General features: G+C 33.9%; 1 protein-coding gene across 1 annotated transcript in view; it reads left to right on the top strand.

Moving 5' to 3' along the window:
- LOC128550606 (protocadherin Fat 4-like) overlaps positions 1 to 3773 on the top strand; it is a 30470-nt gene extending 26697 nt beyond the window's left edge. The window contains exons 6-8 of the mRNA XM_053529900.1: positions 801 to 925; positions 1076 to 1144; positions 2519 to 3773. Of these exons, the coding sequence (XP_053385875.1) occupies positions 801 to 925; positions 1076 to 1144; positions 2519 to 2769 (445 nt within the window). The 3' untranslated portion in view covers positions 2770 to 3773. The remainder of the gene's footprint in view (positions 1 to 800; positions 926 to 1075; positions 1145 to 2518) is intronic.
- The last annotated feature ends 9389 nt before the right edge of the window (positions 3774 to 13162 follow it).

Below are 13162 nucleotides of genomic sequence, written 5' to 3'. Positions count from 1 at the left end.
TAAATAGGTCCATATTAGATGGTAGGTTCAAGTTATTTTTTCTAACCCCGTTTAAGGCCCGTTTATTTCATGAATACATCATATACACATTTATACAATACTACAATTTTAAATGCATTACAGCTAATTACATGACTAAATATATATATTAAAAGATTTCATTAGTGTATACAATTTCAACTGATTTCAAATGAGACATTTTATTTGGATTAAAATGAAAAAGATGAAAAAAGGAGGAGAGTAGGAAAAAGAAAATGTGAAGAAATATTTCACGTAAAGTGAATGGAATTTTAACAAAATGAAGTAAATCAGAGAAAAAGAAGTAACCGCTTTGGTGGTAAACATCGTTTGTACAAATTTAATTTTCAGCACTAATATGAAGTTTCTCCAATCATTATTGAAACTATCAAGAGAAGCGTTCTTTTAATTGGTTAAGGTCACTGACTGCCTCACAAATGTGGGTTCGAGCCTCACTTGGGACGTAGAATTCTTCATGTGACGAAACAGCTGGCTTGCGGAAGACCGGTTGTTCTACCCAGGCGCCCGACCCTGTTAAATAATGCCCGGAGGGGCATCTGGGATCTTCTTCCACGATGAAAATCTGGAAAGTCGTTGTAATGGCCTAAAATTGTGTCGGTGTGACGTTAAGCCCAACAAGTAGATGGAAAATAACAAAGGCATCACGTCTAATAAGCTATTGCTAATCAATAAATTTTAAAGCTGAAATGTTTATGAAAAGTTATAGAATGTGTATCCATTTTGATGCTATTATAAACTGTGTTTTATTGTTTTATTTCTAGAGCGACAGATGATAACTCAGCTGTAGGTACAGCTACTATAGCGGTCACAGTTACTGATATTGATGACGCCCCAGCATTCGGTGCAACTTCCTACAGTCAGTGTATAATTGATGGATCAGCTGCTGGTGAGATTTTGCAAATTGTTCAACTAGGTTAAGACAATTACATTGTAGGAAATATATTGTATTTAAATTACAGGTATACTTGCTTTCTCTCATTGTGCAGATTGTAATCTCATCAATGTGTTTTTAATCAAATTTTAATACTTATTTTAGATACGACACTGACAACTCTCCTCGCAACCGATTCTGACCCTGGTGATACAATTACTCATAATATAAATTGTAAGTATAAAGTCTTCAAAACTATCTAATTTAAATATTGTCTTTTGTAAGTGCTCTGAATTATTTTTTAACTTGTAGTTATAATTTAAGTCAAAATAAGGGAATGATAAACAAATAGCTTTATTTCATTAATTTTGTTGCTACGCGGGCATTAAACGCCCTAGCCATCCTTTAGATCTATCTAAATGAGAATATACATTAAATGTTTGCACTTAAATAAACCAAAATAGTTAAAACGATGTATAAGTGTTTGGAACGAAAACAATGTATCTATCCAGCATGATATGAAAAATGGGTCTTTTCCTTCAATTATCGTTAACTTCAAAATTTCATAAAATGTAAAAAAAGACAATACCCAAGACTTTTCTTTATATAGCATTTTATATAAGAAAACTAAGATAACAAAGTTCTTACATATTTCATAGAAGGTAAACATGCATTCTTCGCTGGTTTAGTTTAATCGCAGATGAAATGGTGGACTATTAGTGCCGAAGTTAAATATTTTAAGGGCATTTATGACTGACGTATGCATTAAGTTATCAGCGAAATTAGCGAGTGACGGGTTTTTATCAGAAGGTCTAAGATACATTATTTAGAAACGTATACTATATTTTTGCGTTACTGTTTCTTTTTGTTTTGGACCTACTATGTGATGCATGGTTCTGGCTGTTTAGGTGCTTTGTGCTTCAAAGAAATCTACCCTTACCTTTCATCTTTTATATTAAAATGCTTTACCATGCTACATCATACAGGTCTATGTGTATTTGTCGGTATTGGCCCTCAAACATATAACAATTTGTGAGATTTAGGAAACCATTAAAGATTTGATGATACAATTTCTAGTGATTTTCTTACATGAAATATATATCAGTTATTAAATTTATAACTGATATTATCAAAGGGAGTACGTTATTTGCTAAAAATAAGGTATGTGAAAAGGATATGTCTATTCGTAGATGATAGAAGATGGAATATAATTGTAAAATTTTAAATTGAATTCCTTTGATATTTGTTTGAAAACATGATTAATTTGGTTAACATGTGTCAAACATTGTCACTTAAAATTTGCGTATTTCATCATTGTAAACTATTCTTATGAACGTTTTATTGTGATCTTATAAAATTGGGCTGTCTCAAGGGAGATAATGCCTTTTTGCAATAAATTTATTTGAAAAAAAAATCAAAATGTATAAGGTCTTCAAAGATAAGACACATGAAAACAAATGCAACAGTATAATTCACATGCCATTGAAGATAATTATATAAACATTACACATTATATTTCTGTTTTATGCATGCTTTAACACATTATTGACGTTTTTTTATCTTCGTTACTAAAATCGACACGAAATTTATACTTCATTCCATTTGCAGCTGGAAACACGAACACCGACTTTAAAATTGATGCGACTACAGGCGTTATACAGGTTAACACTGGTAAAACTCTCGCCATGGCAACAACTGCAAGCTACACGCTTGTAATTCATGCAGTTGACGATGAATCAACCGCTCAGACAGGGTCGACAACTGTGTCTGTAACTGTTGCTGCCGAGTGTAGCAGCGCAGCAGCTCTAGGTTTCAGCGTCACTGCAATTTTCGTGACCATGCTTGTATCAGTTTTATAAGTGAAAATTTTAAGGAAATAATAATGCGTACAAAATCACTGAACCGGTAAAAATAGGCTACAGGAACATTTTCTTAATATTACTATTTTGTTTATGATATTGGTTTATTTCGTAATCACAGTATATTCAAATCCATAATTCTAGAACCGATTTCCAGCAGCGGCATGGTTTAGAACCTTTTATTCAAGAGTTATACTGTTTAAAATAATTATTAAGCTGAAAAAATTATGTTATGTACCAAAATGATCGTCAAATAATTTTCCCAATTGAACTCTGAAAGGACATTTTTATATTTTTGTTCTAGTACAATAGGTGAGATGACTCATGTAAATCTGGATACTCATGAAAACGTCTTATTTCACTGACATATCTGGCATTTTACTTCACCAAGACATTAAAACTTAGACGATACAAACTAAAACGGCTGTCAAAAATCTCATACAATTACCAATACCTTTGTGCACTTCGGTTTAAATAGATTATTTAGTGTTTGGAATGCAAATAGATAAAACAGAATCCAGGTTTCTTTGTCTACTCCCTTTAGTACAATTTGTTCTGTGTGTGTTTGTGTTGTCGTACTAACAGTTATCTGTCCAGAAATTATTCAATAATGAGATACTACTGTATCGACAGTTGAGTCATTTCCCACTTTGGACTATGTACTTTCTTGCTCCTGCATTTTAACAGCTATTTTACATTTCACATATTTTCAATTGTTCCCTTCAAAAAAAAAAAAAGGAATTAGCATTTATCCTGAGTGAGTTGTTTTAAGACTATATTCTTCATATAATTTCGAAATACAAGTTATCATGTCCTGGATTCAAACGTAAAAACAACTTAAGTTAAAACTAACATCCAGTTGCTTAAATTTACCAACTTATTTATTGTCAAGTCATCGGAATCAACGCAAATAATTATCTGTATAACTTAGTTAATGTTCAATATTCTTTTAGTTTTACTTTTTCTTATTCTTGTGTGGAAGAAATAAAATATTGGACACAATATACTACGTTTGTTCTATTAATTATCAGGACTTCACGTTGTACGTCTTTCTACATATTTTGAAAACATACACGTGTTCAAGTCACAACAGAAGAGTCTGCAAATAACAGAAAACGATGTATATCTTTATACCAGCGTGCATCGGGCTAGAAAAATACTAGTTGAAATAGAAACAGTATTTCATATATCAAAACCACTTGATGTACAACAAATCTGCAAATTCAGTATTTGAATAGGATGGGATACGAATACACATACTGATACTGAGAATATTATAAGCATGTAAATGTATGCATGTCCTGCATGTTAATTATTATTATTATTATTATTATACCAGATGTATATAGCGCTCTTTTCATGATAACACGCTCAAATCAAAGGCGCTTTAAAAATAGCAAACGCAGCCACACAGGGCTCGAAATTCATCCTCTACTAGTACAGACATAGAGCGATCTGACCAGAGGGACAGAGTCAGATAAAGCCCCCAGAACAGATAGAGAGAAATTATTTTTAGATACAGACCTGTTCGGCTAACTTACCCTAGCTCTTTGCGAATAGACAGTCTGGTTCTTTATAGCACCGATGAACGCGAAGCCGTCTTTCCTGGGAAGAACCAGTACAGGCCTCTAAGTTACGTGGGAGGCACTCAAGAGCATCTCAGAAATTTCCAGTGCCTGGACCGGGATTCGAACCCCGGACCTCTGGGTTGACAATCAAGCGTGTTACCACTAGACCACCGGCCCACCTAATGATCGTGTTGGCCTCCCGCTAGACAACATTTTCCCCAGAAAGTTGTCTTCCTCTGAACACCTCCTTGTGATTTTTAACATCCGCTGTCAGAAAGTTGCAAACATTTGAGTATTGACACAACTTTAATTAAAACGAGTTTGACTATTCGAAGAATTGGGAGTTCTGTTGTACTCGTCCTGGCGTCAATTTCGTCGCCGTTGCTTTCGACAAATTTCTTGATTCCCCTTTATCTTCTTAACAACTACACCATTATCAGCAAAAGGGGTTGGCATTTTCTCATTAATCTGATTCTTAGAAAATCTTAATTTTAATTATTTTACGTACATTGAGCTGCATATAGCATTTCCATATTTTCTAATATAATTTTATTAAAAACTTGAAAGAAAACTTTGATCATGATAAAAATTCTGTTACATCTTTATTGCATGTAGATGACAAATGTCAGTTTAAAAACACTCCCAATTACAAACAATAAACGGTTGCTGCTTTGTTTGAATGTGACACTTCCTTTTGGTTTTCGTCCTTTTCTTGTGTTTTTTTACACCACAATGGACATTATTTTAAGGACATTTGGTGAAAATCACTGAACCGGAACATACTGATTATATGCATAACTAGGCTAGACCCTAATATATAAGAGAAGGTCTGGTTTAAATCCACCCAATAATGTAATTAAAGTGGCTAAAGTTTGACGAATCATGGGCAGTAATTCCGCTGAAAGTCACCAACCCAGAAAATACCGACGATGTGCACAAATAAACTAGGCAATGATTGTTCTTGTGAAGTTTGATGAAAAACTTTGTGAAATACACACAGACTGGAGGACAGACAGACTGACAGACAAACGTACATCACTGAATGAATATGAGACCCCCAATTTAGGTGGGAAATATAACGAGAGAGTAAATGTCCTAAAGCAGCATATTGTGATCCGCTCCTTACTGACCACATACTGGGAAATGAAACCTTGTCATAAGTTAATTCAGACTATTCAGAAGTGTTGGTAGATGGTCTCAATATTTTCATCGGATTTTTATCAAAACACCAGGGTGAAAGAAAAAAAAGTGAAGATTGATTTTACAGTTTAAAAAAATAACCAGATCTAATCTGATCGTGACAACAAACACCCTGGACCTGTTAATTTGATATTTGCCTAGGAAAAATTCCCTTTCGTTCACAATAAGCTAAGTTAACGTACAACTTATTTTGTGCAGTTCTTTGCATCTACATTCATTCATAGTGGCAACCGTTAGACCATATTTGCCACTCCACCAAAAAACAGTAACAATGTTAGGTTTTAGATTAAAATGCATGTTACAGACATTGCTCTAGTTTAGTGTAAACCCAAGACTTTCCGCTGATGATGCCGGTGCACTAACCGTTAAGCATGAGAGGACTGCTACCACGATGCTATTGAAAAATGAGTATGATTGAATACAACGAGATATTGCAATAAAGATCGAGTCTTATAATGGTGCACAAATTCATCCTTTTTACATTACGAAAATAATAATAACATGGACCATATTTTCAACAAGTAATTTTGTTATATTTAAATATTCTTGTCGGAGTTTCTAAATTGATAAGCTCAAGTCATTGTAAATGATAAGAACATTTTAAAATCAGTAGACCGTACAGTTTATATGAAACACTGTTTTGAAAACATTGTTCCTTATGTGGGTGAATCCCCTTTCGTGTCTCAGTTTACAATGGCCTGAAGGCATATTAAATGTTTGTTATATACAAAACAGTAAAATTTATCACAAACTAAACTAAATATTTAATGATATCCTACTTTTTCGCGCAACGAAAATGAGAATGGGGCGATATTGGCTTTAAAATGGATTCGTTATGTAAAATCGTTATTGTTCGGTCCTCCTCTACATCAAAGCGCTCAAAGCACTGATGGTGGCTGCAATTGCTGCTAATCCGGAAAAAAATGATATATTAGGAATTCTTACTTTAAATCAGAATAACAAATACTTTTTTGCAAAACATTCAGCGTCTGAAATTTATTTCAAAATTAATGCACTTTCACCGCCTGTCATTGTTTATAAATACACACTGATTTAGTCTTCAATGGATAATTTGGTCTTTATTTGATTATTTGTGATGAAAACTGCAACAAACCTTACACCCTATGGTATTTACTTAGCCTTGGAATCCAGTCTGACAATTTCTAACTTTTTTCTACTTACAAATTGACAGCATGGGGAAACCTGTTTTCCGACCGCAGCGCCACCTATATTACACCCGAAATATGCGGGTGTTTGATAAAGGATGATAACTTCTGAAAGCAATAATCCATGGCTAAAAATAGAAACGGAATTTTCACGGAAAAGACAAATCGGAATCCTGTTCTTCCGAAGGTTTCCGAACAATTCCGGGCCAAAGACAAATACCAGTTTGTACCTCCCATAGCTTTTCCAGCAAGTTGTAACAACTTTTAAATATGTCAATATAAACTTAAATTTGCTTTGTAGCTATCAAGATGTTATATTAATGCAGACCTAGTGATCTACGAAAATTGCCGAATTGCCGAATTTTCGGCAAAATTGTCTCGTTTACGTTTCAAACAAGCGCAAATATGATCACATGTTAATAAGGCTAATTATAGAAAATCGATAATCAGTAGTGACATCGAAACTCCTTCAGATTTCCCCAGGCGTTGATAATATCAGAAGCTCGATGAATGCTAATTAACACTAATTAGCGCAAATTAAGTGATCTTTAATGCATAGGTATTATGTATGATTTCTTCTGACAAAGCACAAATATTATCAACGGCTTCCCGGGCTAGTATTTACTATACATAAGAAGGACAAAATATAATTTTTCCAAATCATTCAGCATTTTTTCTTCTTTCAAATACTTTTGAACACTGCCTGCCGTTGATTATATACACACTAATTTAGTCCTCACCAGGTAGCTTTGGTTTTCATGAGTTTATTGTGGAAGGAAACACCACAAACATGCATCACAAATCTACTTCACAGTCAGTATATGTCAGTAATACATTAAAACAAGTGGAGGTGCAAAAAATGCAATGGAATTCACCCTATCTGTTACATCCTAAAGTCCGCTATATATACAAGCAAGCATCATGAAAGTGTAGGATTTTATCTGACCGAGAAAAAAATCGAAAAATGGGTAACTGACAAGAAACAAAACCGTTTTAATGTTGACATAGATATTTCTAAAATGAATGAAGCTGAAGGGAAAGAGCAGATACCACTTTTAAAACAGTTTGATGGTTTAAATATTTCTCCTCATAAAAAGGAAATGGTGGGATGAATTTTAAGTCTTCAGGTTTAGGCTGAAAGAAATTGAAATTTTCATATTTTGAGAAAATATTTCAGAAGCTATTAAAATTAAAAAGCACTTTAATGACATGAAAGATGCTTAATTGTAAAGAGATCCAACATCTAACACCTCTGTCAAGAAATTAAATATGTATGACACTTTTCTTCATTTTGAGAACAATTGTTACGAAAAGTCAACACGTTAATCGGCAATTTTGGGTACGAATAATAACTGGGTATCAGGAAAACTTTCACAATATCCACTTATTTATGTGAATATGTGGATAGTAGTAGTGGGCACTTACAAGCAGTTTTGTCATGTCAACAAAATTTATCTAGATAACACGCAATTTTGCCACTTGCCAGATAATAACTGGATATGTGACATTTTTAGAGAAAATTGCTTCCATAAATAAGTGGATATGTGGTTGGCAGAAATATGCCACCATAATTTTGACTATATAATTAACGGTTGTCAGATGTTATCTTGTTCCGTGGATTTATTTCGTGAATAAGCTGCTTCCATTATCCTCGATTTCATTAAAATGCAAATACAGCGTTTTGTATATGAAAATCTTTAGTAAGCCGATCGTCACAAAAATAAGTACTCATATTTTGGTAATGTGGATATACTTTGCAATATATCTGAAGATCATTTCACATTCCTGTCTGACAAATAAATGTATCGCTGAAACACCTTTATGTGAACAAACATTAATCTTTATACATATCTTTTTATTATATACCTTTCATTAAATCAAGGAAGAATATATAATAAATGATTAGATTTTAACCGTAGTTAGTATATCTTACAGGTTTTTAATTTTGAGTAAAAAGAACCTTTGTTAGTAGCAACCGTATTAGTTTTGCAAATATGTAAAAGAATATCACTTTATTATTACATCAATGTACTATATGTAATAGGATATGTCAGCAACTGTAAGCAAAACGCAAAGTCATCAGCCATTTCTTTGAGAATTCACCATAAGGTATCAATTGATCATCAATGCGTTGGCACATTGTAAGCGTCAAACAAATACGTCTGTAATACCAGCCGCTACGAATTCATAAACGTGAATGAAAACTAAAAAACAAATTAGTTGGAAAACAAGTTGAGATCATGTTTAAATCCATACACTATACATACGACTCTATGAACATTGAAAGTTTCCTAATTTCATATGTTCCAGCGAGTACTGCCACGGAGCTAATTAAATAAGTAATCAAAACTTATATCCCAGCGAAAGAACAATTATCCCCATTGATGACTCCCAGAAAATTGTCAAGTATACACATTATTCTACAATCAATTGAAATTTAAATAGATAAATCTCATATAATTTGTTTAAAATTCAAGTATTTTGGTGATCACCTGGGGACAAGACCCTATAAATGTGGTCAAAATTGTACGTGAGACTAAAAACACAAACAGACGAAAGACACACTTTCCAATATCTGAAGATTGAAGTTAAGGGCACACTAATGTAACTTTATCGTCAGCAATCAAGCAGCATAAATTTGTTATTATTAATCTGAACATGACAGAAACAAACAAACCATGGTAGCAGCAGGACGTGCTGACCGCAATATAGTCTCTTTTCCATGGTGAAGCACAGAAAATAAATGCTTCTTTTTTAAAATGCCACTTGACCGTGAAAGATCAAAACTATGCGGCAATGATTTATTAATCAGTTAAAATGAGTAAAATGTATATTGTGGCCGTGCCCAGCCCTTAACTGTGTAGGGAAATCTTAACCAATCTACCATGGCGGAAAAGAGATAAGCTTATTATAATTTGTTTATATGTATATAATACTAATAATACTATTACAATACTTCATGTAACTCGGTAAATACGCCGAAACTAGTTACTTTGAACACTGTGCAACTTACAGGAGCCTCGCTAGACCAAACACTACTAGTATTTGCAAGCTAAACCTGTTGAGAGCAACCCGGGGAACGCTCCTTTCTAGAAAGTATGTAGAAAGATTTTTGAATACGCCAGGTCAAACAAATTTCATGATGATGTTTGGAGTTCAAAGATCCCATTCGAGTACTATCAAATGACAATTTTTGTTTAGGCTTTGACATATACGTCCTACATTCAGCTAGCTAGCGACCTACTGTCTATATTCATTTATGAACATATTGTTCCATCATTCAACCTTATCTAATTTGTTTAAAGAATACGACTGGTATACTAGTGAAACTGATTTAAGTGCCGTATCTTGCGTAAGTCCCTAAATCTTTTGTCATTTGTTGGAACACAGTCGTGATATCAAATAAGCTGGTCTGTAAAACTATATCTGCATATCTGTAATGTGAAGCGCCGCATTGAAATGACACTCTCGTGTAGAAGAGAAGAGGCCGAATATATACAGATATTTTCCAGCCAGTTTCCATACTTAGATGTAGATTTAGATTACGGTATAGAATCATAAGTTGCATATATAGAGCTAAACCCAATTGAACAGTAGATTTCAGTTGAAACGCGTATTCAATTATTGATGTTTATTAGATGAGAAAACTCCAAATGACAGAATTGAATTATACTGAGGAGAAACGTATTTCACTCGAAATGTTTTGTGAATAAACTTCAGATTCAAGTTTTACATGCATATGTTTCGGTAGACACACTGTCATGAAGTCAGATAACGTCTTGCAAAGGACGTTTATTCACGACAAAAAGTTAATGTTAATTCAGTTCAAAATTAGGATCTACATCAATTTTACTACACTCTCATACATCGTATATTTGTTTAAGCATAATCTCAAGTTTTAAAAAGATAAATTATTAAAGTGTAGAAAAATCTTTTATTCTAACATGTAGCGCTACGTTAAGATGTGAAATGTGCTCCGTAACACATCCTATGATTTTTAAATGCTTACTTCTGCCTAGTAGACTTTCAAAAACCTGTTTTGCGTCAGTCAGAGCTATGATGTTAACAGAAAACAATGACCTAAATCATATAATAAGTAGCAACTGTTATAATTCCTCATATAAGTTTTCATATGCGTTCTTTAAACATGTAGAACTATGACTATCGTTATGTTTGAATCGTGTTACAGGCTCACAGGGTTAGGTGTATTATAATATATGTTTTGTATCTAAATGTACATGTATGCTATGTTGTATCCAAACGACGACCAACTCTTTATTTTAGCAGTTTGTTTAATTGACGAATAAGCTTTATTTGCTATGAAAGAAATAATAAAATGCATCTTCCTTTCTGCGTCCTTCGAGAAATATAACATACGTAACATAATTTCCGAAACCACTACATGAAATTATTGAAATTGTGCTATATTGTAAGACATAGGAGGCAACTCGTCAATTATCTTTTTAATTTTCTCCCTAGTATCATCTCCCCTATATATTCCAAATGTTATATAAATTGGGCAAAGGAGGAAACTCATAAAGTTTCTTTTCAACATCCGTTCTTGTTATGTCCCTTTTTATTCTGAAATGAAACATACTCTGTAATCTTTGATTCGCGTAAATCTTGAGATATACTAAAGCCGGCAACAATGAACTAATACAATCAACAGATGGAGAAACATAAAGCCTTATCACTGTATAACGATATATATTGTTTGATAAAACAATATGTAATTACCAGATCAGCATACAAACGGAAACGTCTATATAGAAAGACAACATTTAATTATACTAAATACGTACATCGTATAAGATAGGCAATTGCTGTAGCAAATCATTTGTAACTTGTGCTAGAGACTTACCTTGTTCGTATCGTGACAATTGAAATTTATATATCATTATCTATATAAGAATACGTCCATAATTTTTTCTGAAGAACCTGATTGATTTATTACTTATAAAATATGATTGTTTTCTTTAATAGTAAAACACTGTTCAGTACGAGGGACATGAAGTAAATGCATATCTATCTACTGTATGTAGAAGTATTACACTAGAAATAAATGTGTCATAGATAACAACTTTGAACACACTTTTACAACAATTAGTTTTTATTTTATTTTATTATTATGATTCTATATCCATTGGTCATTATGGACTTTTTATATAGTGATATCTCAACAGAATTAGGAAACAAATTTTAAGATTTTACTATTATTTGCAGTAAACGTCAAACGCTCATAATACATATGTAACATGTTATGCTGCGTTTACACTTAGCCACGATGTCCACGAAGTCCACGATTTAAAGGAAAGCTCGGAGATCCACGATTTATTGCACGAATTTTGTATTACTACGCTTTCCTGCGCTTTCTTACGCTCTCAGTACGTTTTGTTACTAACTGCAGCGTTTTATTACGAAACCAACACGATTCTGGTCGAGATCTGCCACGATTTTCATCACGTTCTCTCAAGTTCTCTTACGGTTACCACGACATGCTATCACGTTTTGTCACGTTCTGTTTAGATCCCTCACGTTATCAAGTTCTGTCAAGCTCTCCTACGATTTTTGGCCACTATTTGATCAAGATTGACACGTTCTGAGCACGATTGGCGTATAAATAGGAGGCATGGGTCATCCTCTTATTCTCTCCAGAGATTCCAAAGAGGAACGAGTTATGCATCATAAGCTAAACAAAATGCTGAATTTACAATTTTCGTGTATGCCTATAATAGTTACTCGTCGGCAGCAGCAACAAGGGACGGAACAGGTAAGGATAGAAGAGAGAGGAAGCAGAAGAAGAAGAAGTAGAAGGCCTAAGACCTGCTGGATGAGACCATGGTTAAGTGGAAACCATAGGCACTAATTGGGACAATACCCTCAACTTTTCAACACAGAACTCAGGCGAAGATGTTATCTCCAACTTCAAGTATGTAAGGATGCCTCCAGATCTAGTGGAACTTAGAATCGTGTTGTTTCCAAGTTCACCAAGATCCCCATACGATGGAGCATCAAGGTCTGATGCGCTATGTTAAGGTCTGTTAAGCTGTATTACGCTCTACAACGATTTCTACGTTCTATCACGCTCTCTTAAGATTCAAGACAAATAGGGATAATCGTGCCAAAATTTTTGACCGTCAAAAATTTTGTCACGATCCTTACGATCATCACGATTCCACCAAGTTCCCTCAAGATCACCATGATTCGATCCCACGAGCAGCCACGCTCACCACGCTTCTCTCAAATCGTGGACATCGTGGACATCGTGGCGAAGTGTAAACGCAGCATTATTCATCCTCTACCTCTAATTCATGTAGGGAAGTTGGTGGTTACTTGCGGAGAGCAGGTGTGCAATGGTACAGAATCCAGGAACATTGGCTAGGTTTACTGCCCGCTTTTGCATAACTGAAATACTGTTGAAAATTGGTGCTAAACCCAACCCAAACAACAAAACATATG

This window comes from Mercenaria mercenaria, chromosome 18 (assembly GCF_021730395.1).
Source record: "Mercenaria mercenaria strain notata chromosome 18, MADL_Memer_1, whole genome shotgun sequence".
NCBI classification, from domain to species: domain Eukaryota; kingdom Metazoa; phylum Mollusca; class Bivalvia; order Venerida; family Veneridae; genus Mercenaria; species Mercenaria mercenaria.
The sequence above is the reverse complement of the archived record's forward strand: the minus strand, read 5'-3'. Positions and strand labels throughout refer to the sequence as shown.